The 19,514-nt window shown below is 33.5% G+C and overlaps 1 protein-coding gene across 1 annotated transcript in view; it reads right to left on the reverse strand.

The window, feature by feature from the left end:
• The window catches only part of LOC123697341, a 36,210-nt gene extending 16,914 nt beyond the window's left edge, over positions 1 to 19,296 (reverse strand). Inside the window, exon 1 of the mRNA XM_045643816.1 lies at positions 18,835 to 19,296. Within this exon, the coding sequence (XP_045499772.1) occupies positions 18,835 to 18,963 (129 nt within the window). The 5' untranslated portion in view covers positions 18,964 to 19,296. The remainder of the gene's footprint in view (positions 1 to 18,834) is intronic.
• Between the last annotated feature and the right edge of the window lie 218 nt (positions 19,297 to 19,514).

Genomic DNA, 19,514 nt, shown 5'->3' on the forward strand with positions numbered 1-19,514 from the left:
TCACAAAAACGATCAAGACTTGCATTACTCCACTTCAGGAGGAAAGTTAAAAGTATTAACATGCTTATTATAGTTAAGCCACTTGTGAGTATGCTAAAGAACAGCAAAAACAATAGAGTCGGCATTCCCCGCGGTTACCCTTGCTTTCTTGTGTATCTCGGAACTCCGCCCGACCCGGTATAAAGGTTAGACCAGCCTATTTAAATTCTGTAGCTTTTATATAGTATTTCACAAACTGAGAAATACCTACCTACATCTGTATATTATGTTTTTAAGATGATTTATACAATATAGGATTAAACGTGATGGATTTGAAATTGAGATTATTTGGAAGCAGTAAATTCGGTGGAGTCAGTTTTTTTTGCTGACTCACCCGCTTCCAATAGCTTTTCTTGTTCGTTATTACTTCATAAAGATTATTGCTTTTGCAAAATATCAAGCGAGCTACACGTCAATGTAGATAACGTATAATAAAGTAAAATGAATGCTTTAAAAGTATCTACGTTAATGTCAGTAGTACACATTTTATTATTAATTTTACTTTCTATCGATAAAGATACACAAATATGACGACCTTTTTTAATATTAGTGAAAATATTTTCTTCCTCTACATTTGCTTTAGAAAAATACAAATGTAACTGTTAAATTATTACTTCACTTCCAAACAGTAATATTATCAACGGGTAAATTTACTTTACGACGCAAATGAAACCGCAAGACGTAATAAAGCGTAATATATTAAATCAAAACGTCTCAAATAATCCAACGTATTATTTGCTCTCTTCCGCTCCAACTTGATAAGATATACGTACTAACAATGTAGATAATAAATAATATCCCGTAGCAAAGGATATCAGTGATATTCAGTTGATAGCAAACAAAACTAAACCCAGCTTTCTTAGATAAGGCGGGCTCAATGTGACTCAGCCTGACAAATGGCCGTATCCAGTACAAGTTGGAAACACTAAGGAAATAAGAATGTTTGTAACGTTGTTTTCATTCAGTTTGATAAAGACAAATGCGAAGTTGTTATTAGACACGAATTGTAAACAGTTTGTTTTTTGTTAGAACATTTAATACCCTCCGTCAATGACACCCTTTCACAGCCATTCCCAAAGATATATACATAATATCATAGCACATTTCGTAGATCGTCACTGACATCATTTCAGCATATTCAGCATCTGCTAGACTCATGTGGCGTGACTGCAATGCCAATGAGTTTTTAATAAAGTTCACAGTGATAATAAAATCGTTATAAACGTTTAACGACTGTCCTGGAGGTCCCGTCTCATCACGATAACATGGTTAAGTCACGTATCAAAATAATCAAAGTTTTATTCGACTATAAAACTCAAGCTTTAGTTTAATTAAATATACAACTAGCATTACTCAAGTGCGAGAACACTTGGTATTTAAATGGGATTTTAAAACCTGAGTGTGTACTTTGCATAAATGATCGGACGTTATTGAGCCATTATAGATGAAATGAGCTTCACAACTTGTATGTTTTAAGACGTGTTATTAAACTAAACTTACTTTCAAAATATAATATGTTTCTTACCTACTGCGAAATAAAATATACTGCTGTAAAATATTATGCATTATATGAATTATTATTACACAAGAATTATGTCCGAAACATCCATATCGTACTCATCGTTGGCCATACATTAAAGATAATTTAACAAGCGGAGGTAATGAAGCAGTTTATCCGAAATCTTATCGGGTATTTTGCTTAAGTTTTATGAAGCTAATATAATATTAAAGCGATGTAACTGTAAGATGCATTGCCTTACCGCGCACCGGTACATGGCCAGACTCAATGTTAGAGTAACCCTGGTGACCTCTGATTTTATATCATTAGAAAATAGTGGCAGTGTGATCACTATCGGCATATTAAGTCTTGTACATCCGAGACTTAATAGATATATGATCGTATGGATCGTGACGGTAATATATGTTACGGTAGTTTTGCTTATAAATAATATCTATGGTGCCTGTTCGCTTGTTATCGACGTGGTAATAAGTGTGCAGGGAATTATTCCTGGATGTAATTTAATAAGCTTGTTCTGTAAGGAAGCGCATTGATTTCTGTCTTGATTTTATACGTTAATATTTATACTCACAATTTATATTTTCTTATTGACAAGATACCGAAATGAAAAAAAGGAATATCATTCATCATCCCTTAGATATAAAAACATAGGTTGTGTTTATGCCTTAAGTTAAAACTTGTATCATAGATGAAATCAATTATTCTCACAGTGAACGTTGGGTTTCCTATTACATGTCTTACTACGAAGTAAATCCCTAATCGTTATAGACGCCTGGAGCAAACCTTTATTTAACCGCAATACGGATCAATTCTATCTACACATTTGTACCATTGAATGCCCTAACCTATCCACAATAGTATGAACATGATACGTGTTATTAATACGGATAAACACAATCACATCCATTCGACCGATATTTGGTGTAAAAAGTCAATCATAAAGGAGCGAACCGCGGTCGAACAAAGGCTTAGCGGACACTGGACGCGTTCCATACCGAACAATGCACAAATTATAAACAGTCCACTTGCCTCCATACACGAACTCGCATCACTTCCTGTGCCACCCATTGTCACTTTTCAATACAATAACTTTTATTGAAATGATCCTAGGACGCTGTTGCCAGAATAGACGGCTATTTTATTTGTGGGTTCATGCGACATTGTTGGAGCCAATTTCAATTACGATTTCCGTTCTATCAAAGGAACGGTGCGGGCGTCGACGAAATATTTGCTAAACGTTTTCGGGTAGCCAGAATACAATATACCGTGCTCTGATCGATCCCTATATTGTCTGACAATTATGGCCGTGTTAATGTATACCTTTAAAGTTAACTGCTGAACGCTTCCGGTCGTTTCGGAATTTACCTGCAACAATGAAACATTTATTAATACACGTGCACAGATAATACAAAAAATGCATCTGCTGAGGTCACACAACATTTCAGAACGCTAAAAGTTATTTCACGCTTGTATAATGGTTATTACCTGTTAACAACTGAGCAGATGTGCAATTAGAGAAAGGATAAACATGACTCAATAAAAACAATAAAACATAACTCAAAAAGTCTATTTCTCATGGATTTTACAAGAAATTCCTGTTAACGAAGTGTCGAAAGCCCATAAAGCATTTGACATATACTACTATTCTTTGCTAGTGTGTAATTAGTATGTAAAGAGCGTCTCTACTTAGGAAGTCGTTAACGCCTATAGCATGGTATAGCAGGTCGGCCGATCATTATACATATGTAATAACTATTGCTACTCATTCGCGGCTATGATGGAGGTGAACGAACCCATTGTACCGTTATCTAGGGTCGGGACACTAAAATCGAAGATGTAGGACAATTAGTTCAAAAGGGCAGGCGTTTGTTTTTCAGTTGTTTTGTAATTAAGCGATATACAAAATAAAACATAGTATATACCAAATAAGATTATAAGTTTTCTGCTATGCGTAGCAAATTATTTTACAGATACATAATTCTATAATAGAGTTAAATATACATTTTATTGAAGTGAAACTTCTTTATCGGGGTTGGAAAAAATATTAATGTTACATTTTTTCGTTACGCGTTACATTATTCCGTTACGCGCCATCTTTTTCTTATCCCTACCACGCGTGATCCGACGTATTTCTGTAAAGTTGCATATAGTAAATATTTTTTTGAAAAATAAGGTCATAAAGAAGTTTCACTTCTTAAGTGTACACGCACACATTTTTTTATAGTAAAAAGATTACAAGAACTATGTATGTATGTATTTTTTTTTAATTTTATAATTTATAACTAAATAATAAAAAGAAGCATGTATCTGTTTCCAAGTCATATTAATTATTATACAGTCATAATGCAGGTAAATTATACCACAAATAGTTTCCCAAACAATCGATTTGTAAGCGCATCACGCAGTCAATTCGACCAACTGCAACGTGACGATTGCGCGTGACTCGACGTATGTGCCCGCAATACAATTCAAATTAGCCATAATTATTAACATAATCGGTAATGGAATTTGTTTGATGATTACCGCTAATATGAGGAACTTAAGTAGTAAACCAGTTCTACGGAGACGGTGAAAGGGTCAAACTAGATAAGCATGCATTTACTTTGTAATCATTCATAGTTACTACTTTGTACAACAACTCTATAAATTAATTACTGTATAAAAAGAAGATTTTTATATTTTAATGACGAATATAAAAATAAAAGTCAGAATATTACTCAAATGCCTCAAACTCACTAAAATTAAACAATGCATGTTTCAACATAAAAACCATTGAAAGCAACGTAAACTGAAAGCCCACAGGGACTAAGAGGTTGAGATTAAAAATGTAAATCATAGTAAGCCGTGCAAATTATACCTAAACAAACGTGTTCGCATGAAACGGAATCTAAAGCCTTAATTAAAATAAAACCTTCAAATAATTTATGCAACGTTGCGTAAACGCTGCACGGGATAACAATAAGAATACCTCATTCCAAAGTTGAAGTCACATAAAGTTGTGGGCGAAAGAGACAGTTTGAAAAAGGAACAAAGTGTCTTTTTTTTTAATTTAAGCAAACAGACAATGAACATACGCAGCTGGCGGAATGCAAAACGATTGTGAATAAAGTTAAGGACACAATATGTGATGCAGCCGAAAGAACCCCGCCAGTAATTTATGTTGAAAACAATGTGTTTCTGCGTATTTCCAAAATTTCGAACTTTTAACGCAATTTATTTTATACGACAATTTCATTTAGGTGTATTATCTTGTTCGAGTCTCGGATAAACTCTTTTGCTCTAGATCTTACCAACTCCAAGAATTACCGCGATATAAATTGATAGTGTAAATAAAACTAACTTGTGATACGATCAGTAAACGAGTGCCATTCATACTGCTTTTTTTCTAGATAAGTACGACAGAGTCCGATTGCTCTGATAGGAGTTACGGCATCAGATAATCAAGTCCGCAAGCGACTCGGAAAGGAAACGCAATGTTCGAGACGTATTATTGTTGTGACTACTGCGGACCATAAACATTGGCCACCAAGCCTTAATTAACAAGGAACGGAACAGTTATAGACTGCCTCCTATTCCGTTTGGGATTTATAAAATTGCAAATGCCACTAGGAAAATAGAGCGTGGTTCGTTTATTTAAGAACCCATTACTCTCCTAGATAACAATCGGAAGGGAGTCGGTAGGACGAGTATTAATCTTACAATTAAGACAACCACGAAGCGACGATTTCAATTGACAATCCTTTTGTTCGATGGCACGAAAGAAGGTTGAACGAAAACAATAGGAGGGGGTGTATTAGTGTATCATTAAAATCTTACAGATGTGTCGGTGCTATGTGCCATCGACACGAGTCATGACTTGAATAATAATTCGTATTAATCAAAATACCATTGTACCAAATGCATTTAGTAATCACGACAATTATTGTGTTGAAATAAGCATCCAATAGCTAGGTTAATAAATAATTAACATGTATAAGTAGCTATTTTTAAGTATCAAATGAGCATTATCAGCATGAAGTTTTAACCGTTATGAACGCGTGGAGGCTGCCTGACTAGACATTTCTCCATCACACTAATCTTCACGTGTTCAATAATAAAAATGTCAATTTATCACGGCGCAAGCTCGGAACATACTTATTAGTCAATTATGGATAGGAATTTTAGAAACACGGCAGGCTTCGCGTAAAATAAAGTTAAAAGGTGCTTACTTCGTGCCTAAACAGCGGGAAGTCTCGTATATATTTGTATATAAACATTTGTCAAGCGAATTTATAACGCTATTACTGATTGGAAATGATGCAAATTAAAATATTTTATATATATAGATAGCTATGGCGTTATAATAAATTATATTTATTTACAAGTTTTATTAAGTCGTCCTTATAAGCAATAATAATTAATGATTTGCATAATTTTATTGCGTTATTAAGACATATTTAAAAATTAATTTTTGACTTTAATGCAATTTCAAATATTAGGTTGATGACATTAGGAAATATTTCTTCGAACATTATTTTTTTTAATTCATCTTTTTGTCAGTACGAACGATCGATCTGTTCTGTTTGTAACATAACAACAATCAAAATGATTGCAAAATATGCCCAAAATAAATACCCAATCAAAGACGTATTTACTCTTTCATTACAATTAAACAATAGAACACACAAAGTCAATGGAAATAAAACAAAAAAAAACACTCAAATGTCGTTAGCGGCTATTGTGTTATTCGATATTTTTACGACTTAAGCAGCCATAGTAGTGCGCGCTTTGAGGTGTCGGCTTCGAAACACCGAACACGAAATCGCTTGTGGTATGTCATTTGGAAAAACAGGATACTTTGTTCCATATGACTAGGATTCGATTACTGTGGAATTTTCGAGACGCGACTAATTTAGTATTAACCTGTAGGTACTGTTTAGATATATTATATAGAAGATTTGAACATTGAAGACAAGGGAGAATTATTGCTTTTTTGGTGTAAATTTTGGTATAAGTATATGGTAAATTAGTACCTATTTAAAAAGAAGTTTTTTGTTTTAGGTAAGTATCATCTCTCATTCAAATTACCATCAAATACAATACTGGAAGACTTAACTAACAAAGAACAGAAATAGTAACTCTACTCATATCTAAAATACCTACACACATAAACTCGACTACAGTGGTAATTGAAATATTCCATTAAGATGGATCTTATTAATGATTTCATCAAAACATATTAGCATGAAAATAAAGTTCGACAAGATAAGGCTAGTCAAACTTAAAAAAAACCACCGATTTGACTTGCAAACGATAAAGATTTACAAGTTCTCTAACAAGTTCAGATTATCATGTATATTTATGTAAAGCCTAGCAAGATAACACTGGATAAGCAATGACAAGATTAACTCGATTCCCTTACACATGATACGTATCTGGAACAACAAACTTGCTCATTGATTAGTTGCGGTTATGTTACAATAATGCGCAGGGTTTTGCGATTTCAACCACGTCGGGCCTTATTTATACTGATATGCGTATACCACCCGGCTTTAAACTAGATTTAAATTGATCTTTAGGTTTATAATTCAAGAATATAAATAAACTTATGCTAGAAATTTTATCGAAATAATATTATATTTACGTACCACACACAACATTAAAAACACTCGAGGAAAAACATCATGAATCCAAACCATATATTTTATTAGGCATTTTGTGACATGATACATAAATTCCACTCCATATACAGACGTGTATCTTAAATTTATCTCAAAAACTGAACAAAATAGAAATAAAACCGAAACATTTACACCGGGAAAGTCGTGTCGTAAATATTTAAAGAGAATCTCAAAAGACGTGTCAAATCATCAAGCGGGACTCCCCTTCAAAGAGCGTATACGAAAATGTCAATTTGTTTACGAATTACGCATAAATTCGTCCCCGAAGACAAGACATCTCGTGCGGCGATCGCTGTTGCGACATTTCAATAAAATTTACGGTTCTGACTTAAATGGTATGTCCGATGAACGAATAAAAGTGTACTCGTGTGTTCCGCCTTTATTTTAGACGTATCAGCTTCGTTAAAATATCTCAGAACAGATAATAAACCTGTCGACTGTAACTAAATAGCGACGGAACAGATGAATTATTGATTAATACAAATAAAGTCAGAATTAACGATTGTAAATCGATACAAAACTTATTGAATAGCTTCGAACTATATCGCCTCGTTACCATCGTCATTTGGGAACAGCGTATATAATTAATACGGTCAAGTATATTGCACCGTGTAAAAAATTGGGCACCAAAAAACCAATTTAAACTTTTATGTTTGTTTATACATGGGTCCCATTTTATAGTACCATAAATTGTAAGAATGAATGTGACTTGAAAAACATAACCTTTGCAATTTTATGTAAGCCGTGAAATTTCTGTGAAATTTACATCGCAAAACAATAAAAAAGGAGTTTTATATATAGGCACTTAAAGCGAACATTATACTTCTATACTTTATTGTAGCGACATTATACTAATCTAAAGTTACGAAAAATTTAATTAAACTTTTAAGTTGGTAAGATGAATTCGTGTGAGTTATTGTTTCCTTATCAGCCCTTCTGTCTGTAGAGATATTCCGTCATTATAAGCGTGACACAAAAAGTTGGTAGACAATGTACGACTAGGGTGGAATCCAAAATTAGTGTTTCTCCCTGAGTGGCGTGGCCAAATGCACGCAACATTGATATGTGTTATTGGCCATGACAACTGCGTCTACGAACACGAACGTTCGTATTTTTGTCGACTTTGCCTGTCACCATTCGTTCGTGTTTACCCAGATGAAACTTTAAAATAAGCATTCGACGGAGGTAATTTCGGTTAGAATTCGGAAACGAAATTAGTCATGAATTTATTGCTCCACCATGAATTACGGGTGACTTGAGATACGACTTAATAATGCCGTTAATGTTCCAACTATTTGTCTTTCAGTATTTTTGGAGTGGGTAGCGATAATCATTTTGTATAGAAATGAAATGAAATGTAAAGGACTTGTAAAAAAAAAATCACCTTATTCAAAATGTTATCTATCGACAAGCTCTATTGTTTTGGAGCATTCAAAAATATTAAAAAATGATTAAAAAAAAGTACTTATTCAAATGCGAAAAATAAAAATATATACTTCATCTTATCTTATAATATATATATAAATCTCGTGTCACAATGTTTGTCCTCAATGGACTCCTAAACCACTTAACCGATTATAATAAAATTCGCACACCATGTGCAGTTCGATCCAACTTGAGAGATAGGATAGTTTAAACTTTAAATCTCAAATCGTTTTAGAGAATGCGGGCGAAGCCGCGGGCGGTAAGCTAGTATATTATAATATACCTACATTCGTCCAAGTTTTTATATAAAGTAGGTACCTATGTTTCGATCTCAATTAACGGGGTAATCCATTACGAGGGTAGGGTCGTTTTTTGTTCATTCCGCGAACAAAGACCTTTTCTTGCGATCCATTAAACTTTCTAGAAAGTTACATTTATATTTAAAAAACTAACAAGCCTCATCTGGTTCACATATTTAAAAGAATGATGTTGACGTACTTATATAAATGTTACTCATATTTTATGACAACGTTGGTTATTTGTTGCATTTTACAAAAATATTAAAAAAATATATTGTATGTGTATCATAAATCAATAAAAGTGAGATTCTGATGCAAGTTTACGTTTAAATTAACTACCTAATTAATTTTCTATTGAAAAATTAAAAGTTAACGTACTTTACTTATCTTTTTTAATATCTAATTTTAGCTATTGATCATATTATAATATTCTTATAAGCGTAAAAGCCACGCACCATATAAATATATATTTACCAGTAAAGTGCTTACAAATATTTCCCTCAGTATAATTAAATACAATTGCGGCGGTTTTGGTATTTAATAATATTAAACACATGTGTAATTATCCCTTAACCAATAAATATTTACCGTGTATCTCAATTAAAATACGATGTACTAAACAATTTCCAAAAATAATGCCACAACTCAAAACGACATTCGAATTTAAATTTTATTGTTCACCGCGGGTTGTTCATTTTAAATACGACACTTAAAACTAATAAAAAACCTACCAAATGGGCATATTTCATTATTTTTTCTCTAAAACAACGGGGTGCCGTGTTTTTGTAGGTTGAATGCTCGTCCCCATCCCACGCGGTCGCCTATCGTTCACACTTTAAGTGAACTCACAGTAGTTGGCTTGCGCCTGAATAGCTACTTGTAGGACTACAAGATTTGCAATTCTATTGTGTTTATGAAATTTTACCATGATTATAAAGCTTTAGGTTTTTGGGGCTCTTTTTGCGCAGTTAAAACTTTGAAGTTAAAATCTGCCTTGAGTAGTATATCTTGAATAATCTAAAAATAGAGTAAGTGAACTCAAATATATAGACACCTATAGAGCGTAATGTATTATATTCTTCACAATACACAAATGTGTACCGTAACTATTTCTTTAAGTATGCATATACATACTAGATATTACTTAGAACATTTTGACCTGCGACTATAACGTTACTAAGGAAAGCTGTTAGTTTACGACACGATACAACTTACAAGACGACGCCATTTGAATTTTAAAATGATCGTAGAGCACTATAGAGTTAGGAAGAATAAATACAAATGTAAACTGTCACCATTTTGGTATATTGTCACCATGTGAATATTAAACGCGAACATTTTAAATAATCGTTCAAATCTATGGATGGTTTTTTCTTGTATCGACACCTCTAGGAATTTTGATCATAAGATCTCACCTCTAGATAAGTGACGGTCCCTCCATCAATTTCGTACAAAATATTTGTTAAGATCGAATCGCTTTTATGGCTTTTAAAAGATTAATGCGGAGATAAAAAGATTTGGGGCGACTAAGATTGGATGGAATTTCGGAGACAATAAATTGTGACACCTTATTTGGTTACGAGAATAAAACGTTTGTTTTATCGCCGGATACGTACATGATTAATTAGGTAGAAAATAGTGTATCCCCACTTATGTCCGGCCACCCCTTTATAAAGTTTAATATGGCGTTATGCGTGTACGCATCGTGTTGGCCCCGCCTTCGAGACATCCTACTGGGCTTTGTTTAAAATTATGAAACTACCGATGCGTGAACATTCGCTGTACATTCATTTCAGACACTTGTGAGTTGTGACATTATAATAACGCTTGACAAATTCGAAATAACCTTTCCTTGCCCATGTTATACTTTTTGTTTTACCTGGTATTACTTCTTGCAAGCAATGTTACTTTATTTATTTTTAATATAATATATGTATGTTGTTGATACAATGGCAATTCTAGGCAATTATGTATTGACTAGAAAGTTAATTTGTCTAAAATTTTGACCCGCAATCTTTGTTTATAATGTAAAAGCTCAATCGAACATTACATAAAGTTATGTAAACTTTATAAATCACTGATATCTTTATCAAATAAATCGTTATACTTGTAGACTAGTTCGTATAAACATTTATTATAAGCCCGTAATAAATGATTCAAATTTTTCATCTCAAAGTTGGGCAAACGCAAGAGCGATTAGCCGATCGGACGGGTCGGGAACAAAATTTACGAGCATTAAAACTATCTCCATTTCATCGCAAGCTTCAAGGCTTAGTCCATGCCTTTACAGGGCAGCTGCCTTTAATCGAATCCCAATCAACTACGGTACGAGGTTAAATGTATAAAATATGTAATCAAAACTACCGCGCTCCAACTGTTAAAGTGATAGTCCCTATTATATATTTTGTTAATAATCCCAGCAATACGGCTCATGTTTGTGTTATTTATGGTTGTAATTTCGATGCTGATTAGTTTTTATAATGATTAACATTCATTATCTAACTGCGGTGTAATGATTGTTACACAGTTCTTTTAATGAGCGATGTATCGATGTTATAAATATCGCCTAAAAAGAAAAGTGTCAAATACGGAAGAAAAACGAGGATCTTTTTAATAATAAACAAATAGGACGTGTGATAAAGTGATAGTTTTTATTGGTTTTCAAAACGGATCCATTTAGATACGTAGCGAGACAGGCCATTCGGTATCGTGCCTGATCGATCGTGAGAGATAAGGCGAGATCATTAATTTGTTAAAACAACGTAGGTGTCGTGGACTAAGAAAACGGTAATGTCAAAATTTGGACAGCGACACAATGGAAGAAGGAGGATTAAAAGCGAATCGCTGTAACAGTAGCGGGCACATCATTTATCAGAGTCCTACTGACTTCAACTTGAATTGTACTTTAAAAATATTTACGTACAGTATAACGAATAGCTACATTATTCTTCTTATAAATTATTTTTGGTTCGTTTTACTAAAGTTGAATATTTACGACATTTGAAGTTTGAACCTATCATATTTAATATTTTTCTACTTCTGATTTTTATGTAAATTTAGTTTCTCAAGAGCGTTTTAATATTAAAAAATAAGCTTTAAATATTTTTACAAAACATAAATTAGCTGTAATTTAATATCTCATATAAACCGACATAATCTTTTTTTACACATTTCGTATTTAAATAAGCCAATGACACGCTAACAAACAATAATTCAAATCAGCATGTTTCGTACAGATAATTAGGTGACTTATCAAAACCTGCGGCCCAAGACCGATTGTATATTGGAATCCAGTCACGGCCGCATTAAGGTTCTTAAATCACTGAAGGATATGCGTTTTTTTTTACAAAATTATTTTGGTAGGATTGTTCTTAATTTATTTATAAGACAGACGATGTAGAGAATTTTGTATTCCTTGAGCGTACCTGCGCATATTAAAAATTCCAAAAGAACCGTAATTTTAGTTTCATTTTCGAGGTACTTATCAAGACCGCAGGCTAAACAGATCTATTGTAAAACTTTTTAATTTATAAAATACCATGGGTCGGATAGATAAAGTAGGTAAGAATCGTGGATATGGGAACTTTATATTTGAATTGTCATTAATCGTTGTGAGGCAGCTGTATCAAAAGTTTTCACAAAAGAGATATTCCAAATTTTTTAATACAGCTTTTCAAATATTCATTGATACTTTATACAAATATGCTATGGGTTCTAAACGTATTTATATGAATTTCTACGACAAGGTGTTACTAGAGAGTTAGTGTCAGCTAAATTCACAACTGTCCAAGTTTTATTGTTACATATTTTGAATGGCAAATACTGGGGCAAAACCGCACCCGTTACCCATAATAATAATTTGACACATGTCAAACGTAATTCGTTTAATATGGAAAAACAAAACGTCGAAGCGCTTCGAGAAAAGGTAGGTAGTGCCCGAGCGCTTCGCTTGTTCGCTTGACTTGTCTTGGCGGGGGCACTACCGTGCCCCCAGTTTGCATGTTTGGGTACATACGTTACACTGCATATTTGGTATATTTCCTTTCATTGCTAATTGGTCTATACTGACTTCAACTTTAAATATTTATGAGACGTCACTATTAGAAGCAGCTTTGTTTTGCAAATTAACGAAATGGTTTACAAACAAATGAAAAATAAGCTTAAATTTTTCTTATAGCTTCTTGAGCTTCTCTTCCTCATGTAGCACAAGCTTTACTGAGCTTTATCGTCGAATTGCGTGACAATATACACTACATCAAGTTTTAACCAACGGTACGTCATGTAATTCCCAGTAACGATGTGTTTCTTTTACTGTCACATAGCGCCGACCTGTTAACCATTAACTGGTAATGTTAAGTCGTATTTAGTATTAAATATCGGCTCATTTGCAACTTTTCATCTGCATGTGATTCTTATCTATGGCGTGTTACATGATATACAGTGGCGGTAGTATACGGCATTCTTAAATACTTATTTGATGAGACTATAGTTATTGGGAAGTAGTGCGGTGAGTAAAGAAAATAAACTACTCTTGCTCCATGCAAAACTATGCATTGAACTATTCTTAGGCACATAAATTGTAAAAAATTAAAAAAGCAATGTTTCCACGCTATGTATAGAATACATCGATAAATTTCAATGGAAATGCAATCCACCAACAAAACCAGTTATCGATATATATCGACGACAACTTCACACCAAAGCGGATTGTAACATCAGCTTATTACCACGAGACAAATAAATTCCATCACCTTCGTTATCTTAGATCTTTAGGAGAAATCCGAAACCGTAAACATGCGCTGAGCACACAGTGTTAACTATTCATTCGGCGTGTCTTGGGAATATATTGAACAAAAGACGGGCACAGCATCCGACTACACTATTTCTCACTACTTCGGTGCGATGTAATCAGAGAAGACGACGTGTCGCGTTTATTTATGTATGAACGGGGCGCGGGCGAGGGTGGCCCAAACGCGAGATACAAACAGAATAATATTGATGACACTCCTCTACGAGGGGTCATGAATCATTAATCGTCCGGTCTCTTCTATGGCTCTATTACGACTGCCTCGTCGGATAAGCCACCCTTCACGAGGTGAACTCGTTGCAACACGTACACCTCTTACACTTGCCTTCTCCATAAATTATGAACTCGCATATTTTTATGACGAGGTAGCGCGCCTTTCGCAGCACCTTCAGGTTGTTATATTTTCTAAAAACGTGGTTTTCCATGCGTGAATTTTATCAACGTTCTTGAAGAAAAACCAACTTACGATTCTTCCATTTTAACTTTTTTTTATAGGAATACCTAACCGAAATTCATTTTCATAATAAATAAAATCATTATAAATGTTTTCAATATGGGTACTTCCTCATAGAAAAATATTCAACGAAAAATATAAGACATACCTACCGACCAGACTACCTTTATTAAAAATAATTTACTGACAGCGCAGAATGATAATTGATCGTTAAAATTGACACAATAAAAAATATAAGAAGCAGGAAAACAACTCCAATAAAAAATAACACGTAAAAGCTCAGAGCGGCATTACTCATCTCCTCTAATACCTGTCGATCGTTGAATCGTTTCTTTTCACTTAAGTAATCCCATCAATGTCGGCTCAGTTTCCGGTTCATTCTGAACACAAATTATCCTTTTTTATAACCTTAAAAGGGATCGACTCAAAAAAGTTATAAGTTTTCGCCAGTATAAAAGTAAATCCTCGGAAGAGATGGAAATAATTACGGCGTATTGAATATTTCAATATCAATTTTAACTTCACCAACATCTGCGATGTTACGACCAAAAACGATGATCCTCAAACAAAAACCGAAGGCAATTTAAGTTAATTCAGTAAGCAACAGACATGGCTACTTCCAAATGAACTCAAACGTAACAAAAACAAAAACAAATCGTGGACAAAAACGCAGGTCATTTCGGCGTGGACTTGATTTTTTGCCCTAAGCGCCCAGAGGACGTGCATCCGAAACCTTAGGGTTTTTTTGGTCCACTTCGAACAAAATTTCATTCCTCTCATATGAAACGATAAAATAATAATGCTCGAGTCTCAGTGGTTTCGAAAAGGGACCGTAAGGGGATGCCGGAACGCTCCTAAATTTCTAATCGGGATTGTGTTTTGAGATCACCGGGTTCGTTCTTTATGGCCTCTTTTTGCAATACTTTAACCTTCAAGGTGAAACGGATATTATTCTCGTCGATCGGTTTTGCATAACTGACTAGTTCGATATCTGATAGCCTTTTGATATTTTATGAATCGAATAAATCAGCCCTTTTATTTGGTATTAGAAGAATAGGTTTAAGATATTTCGTACCATGCATACCGTTTAAGATGGATTTTGAGAGAGGTTCATGTACAGTTAAACTTGCATATTTCAATTTCATAAAAGTACAAAAATTAGGATTGCGAAGAAAATAATTTTGTATTTGTTGGAATGAGCTTTTATACCTCAGATTGTCTATTTGACAAGGTTCTCATTTCATTTCATGTCTTGAATCTTACTAATTATATAAATTTTAGAGTTTGTTATTTTAAGCAGTAGATAGGGCGTTCCAGTGTTATACAAATTACATTATCTTAGTAATAAAACATTCTCAAAGTTAACATGACAAGTCTGTTCTTAGACATAAGCATATCTTTATCTTGCTACTTATGAGAACATTTTAAAATTCATCACGTGTACTCAGACTTGCCATGGAGGCACGTTCTAACAAAAACTCTCGAAAAGCTTACAAAAGAACCAGAAAAACACAAGTGAACATATTTAAAAAGGACTGAGTTACAAGAAAAAAATCGTTACTGACGACAGTGCATGACAATGACGCAATCTCAGATGTTGTTTTATTTGAGTGAATTTTTGAATCTAGTCCAACAAGTTATACAATACGTGGATGAATTATTGTTTTATAATTCAAATATTTATCGAACGTGCGTATTTATAGCGTCCTGTGTACTTTATAAATACACTTCATCTAAAATGCATTGCGTTAAAAGCCTTCATATCATACTACACAGCAGGTACAAACAATCGTATACTAGCTTATACCTGATTTTAAAATTTTATCTTTCAAAAATCGATGACGTCACGTCTTATCATTTTCAGATAATTGGCGTATTTCACGAAAGGATCATCATGCGAACAAAAGGCAAGCACTAACTGCCTATCCTTCCGCCCTCGGATACATCACGCACGTCCCTTCACAAATAGAGTAAAAAACCTAATGCCACGCCATTGTGTTCAATCTTAGCAGGTAGACGAATAAAAAAGGCCACTAAAAGCAAGGCGTTACGCAAAAAATTGAACTGTGATGGAAATAAGGATTATCAGCAGATGTCAATTTTTGAAACGTGCGTGATATGGATTCCTTTGTTAGCAACGTACGATGTTTAATCTGCAAACAGCGATAGCTAAGTAAACTGACGGATCAGGTAGGTCGTGAAATCAATTGACGATCTTCTGTCGGGCAAACTGTGAGGATGGTTTTTATAATTTGAAGTTATTTTTACGCAGTAACTGCCGAATTTTTTTGAAAGCATCCAAAGTTATAATTATGAATAAAATAAGTTGGATCCTTTGATAAACAGACTAGATCAAAAGAAAATCAAAAACTTCTTAGAGATCGCTTGTCGAAGAAGTGCCAATAGTAGAGATAATATTAAAATTGATATTCAATAACATTCCTGTTTACTGAAACGTACTCCATAAGTCAACTTCAAGAAAAGGTCAATTTAGAAGGAATTTCAATACATCGACTAATTTATTTACAACGTTAGCCGTCTCGATAGCCGATACTTTATGTCCCATTGAAATCGAACTCCCGACTTAAGGACCAATTCTCAATTCAAAGTTTTTATTTTTCTTTAACCTTTTCTTGAATTATTTCATCAATAACTTGAACACTGGACCTTTGTTTGTCTACTCATTGTTGTTGAGCTTAAGTTCTCTTTTAATTTAGTTTAATAATTTTAAACCTTATTGGGCGATTTAATGATACATAATACATAATATTACTTACTTAATTAATTCAGTTCTTTTTTTAAATGTTTTTTTTTTAAATTATGATTCATTAAAAATGAGGGTCAGCTATGTGTCATAATGTGCAATATCTTCCAATTAATCTCTAGATACCATAATTACGTATTAAACAAAAAGCGAAGATTTTCAATATGAATAGGTAATTTCTTGTTATGTTTACTACTATCCCATTACATTTAAAACAAAGCAAAGTAAAATAATCAACATATCTACAACTAGGTATGTACTAACATTTATTGAAAATAGCCACAGTGATAATATTGACTTATCATAATGTAGAATTATTGTAATATAATATTATAGCCTACTTCGAAAGTCAAATAAAAGCTAATGGTTATTCCAATTTGAGTTACGAATAACATTTATGGTTGCATTTCCACAGATAACCAACCTGTTTCGAATGGCTCAAATAAATACCGTAACCAGTCTAGATAAATAGTATCGTGAAAGTTAGAATAAATTGTATACTTATCCTTGTGATAAGCATTTCTCACTTAATTGCGTTTCCGCTGAAATGTAGAGCTTTAGTAAATATTAAGAATATTTTTTATATCAAACTAAAATATGAAAGAAGACGTGTATGTCATTTTTGAGTACAATGTTTTGAATACATGCGTTAAAAGACACCATTGAATTAAAAGAATTGGAATTCGATTTCTGAAGACAGGCTAAGGTACCAACAAAATGTAAGCACACTAGGTATTTTCAGAATAATGTTATGATACAAACTAAAAGCACTTATCTAATAACACATGAGAAAAAATAAAGTTGTATTCCATCAATGATTATGCAATATGCATACAGCTATCCATCCAACATATCCAAAATATTAATCAGTTCTCCGAATACAAAGAAGGTTTAAGAGCAAAATAAATCTACTGCATGAAAAATTGATTGGTTACAAAATACCAAAATACCCACCTAGTATAGCCATGATAACTAAATTAGTAATCTTAAAAAGAAATGCTGTAATCAGCATGCCATAACTACGTCTATTGATTTTTTTATAAAATTTTCATAACAAGCGTGAATATTAATGCAAAAATAAATAAAAGTACCATATTTTATTATTTCGTTTATGTTGGGCAAGATTTTTGATAGCAGGCTCATTTCTTGAATTGGTTGATTTAGAAACGAGCTTTAGATGTTGCAAGTACACATGTACTTCTTATGATACACGATGATTTTTTCAGTAAGTAAAAGGCACTTTTAAAATAGGTGCAAATCAATTTAACATCCTACCTATTTAAAATTAATTCATGATATTAATATAGGTATAAAGCCAAAAATCAATTCGTTTAAGTCGCACTTTACATCAATTCAATAGTAGTACATTGTATCTAATGTACACTGTACCGATCTCAATATCAATTTACTTACAACTACTATAGAGGTACTCCTCTCCTCGACTTTCATTATAAAACATGGAGCTATATCAATTTGCAATATTATGGTATTGAAAACCATAATTTACTGTTTCAAATTATAGCAGTCCGTCGGGACTCCGGGCATTGATAACTTTACGTGATTGATGGTAACAGAATCCAATATCATACGTAATTTGCTGCTATAGCAATTGTAATAAATAAAGATTATTTATTATAAAATTCGCTTGAAGATATACAGCTTTTTATATGCTATACAGCTTACACACAATATTCTAACCATTGATTTTCACGCCGTGGTTGGTCCGGCTGCGAACGGAAAGCTAGCAACAATCATTTATTTATTACCTACGTGCTTTTGAATGGCTATAATCAAATTGATGGATTCGATGTGTGAAAAATTATACTTTTAAGCAAATAAATAATGCGAATGTGATTACATCACTGACCTTTTGTAAGCATGTCGCCCGGCACTGCGCTACTCTCAAAGGAGATGAAACCTCCTCTTCCGCAAATACGGCAATCCATGATATTAAAGCAGAAAACAAGGAAAAACTAAATAACATTTTGGCACACATTTTCTTTGGTATCTCCGGTATAATGAAGTCCAAGAAAGTCCTTCCTTATCATAAACGGCACAGTAATCCAAACAGTGATATTAGCATAATAATGTCCTTTCTTCTAATACAAAAATTCGCGTACTAATTTAAGTTCACGCACGTACAAATTCCGAAAAACGTTAAAGTTTTTAAAAGTTATTCTTATTCATGATAATAACTAAAACACCGTAAAACTTAACGTAAAGTGTATACTAATAAAACTAATAATTTACGAAACGAGCAGAAATAAAAATTCACAACTTAATAGTTCGCTATGACCATCTCCCGTGCAGCAATACACACAGCACCGCGGTCGAATGCGGACTAACCACCCCGCTTGAAGAAGCTCTGTTCCTCTCCCCTCTGATAGTTAATTTTTGTACCTCTCTCACTCTAACGCGAGGGTTCCCCGCCTCTCTTTCACTCTTACTACGCAAAACACGTAGATGGCTACTACGTATGACGCTTTCTCTGTCCTCTCTACTAGTGCATATATTTTATTCTATCTCGTTTCATCTCGGGCGGTTTTA

Source organism: Colias croceus, chromosome 14 (assembly GCF_905220415.1).
Source record: "Colias croceus chromosome 14, ilColCroc2.1".
In the NCBI taxonomy this organism is placed as follows: domain Eukaryota; kingdom Metazoa; phylum Arthropoda; class Insecta; order Lepidoptera; family Pieridae; genus Colias; species Colias croceus.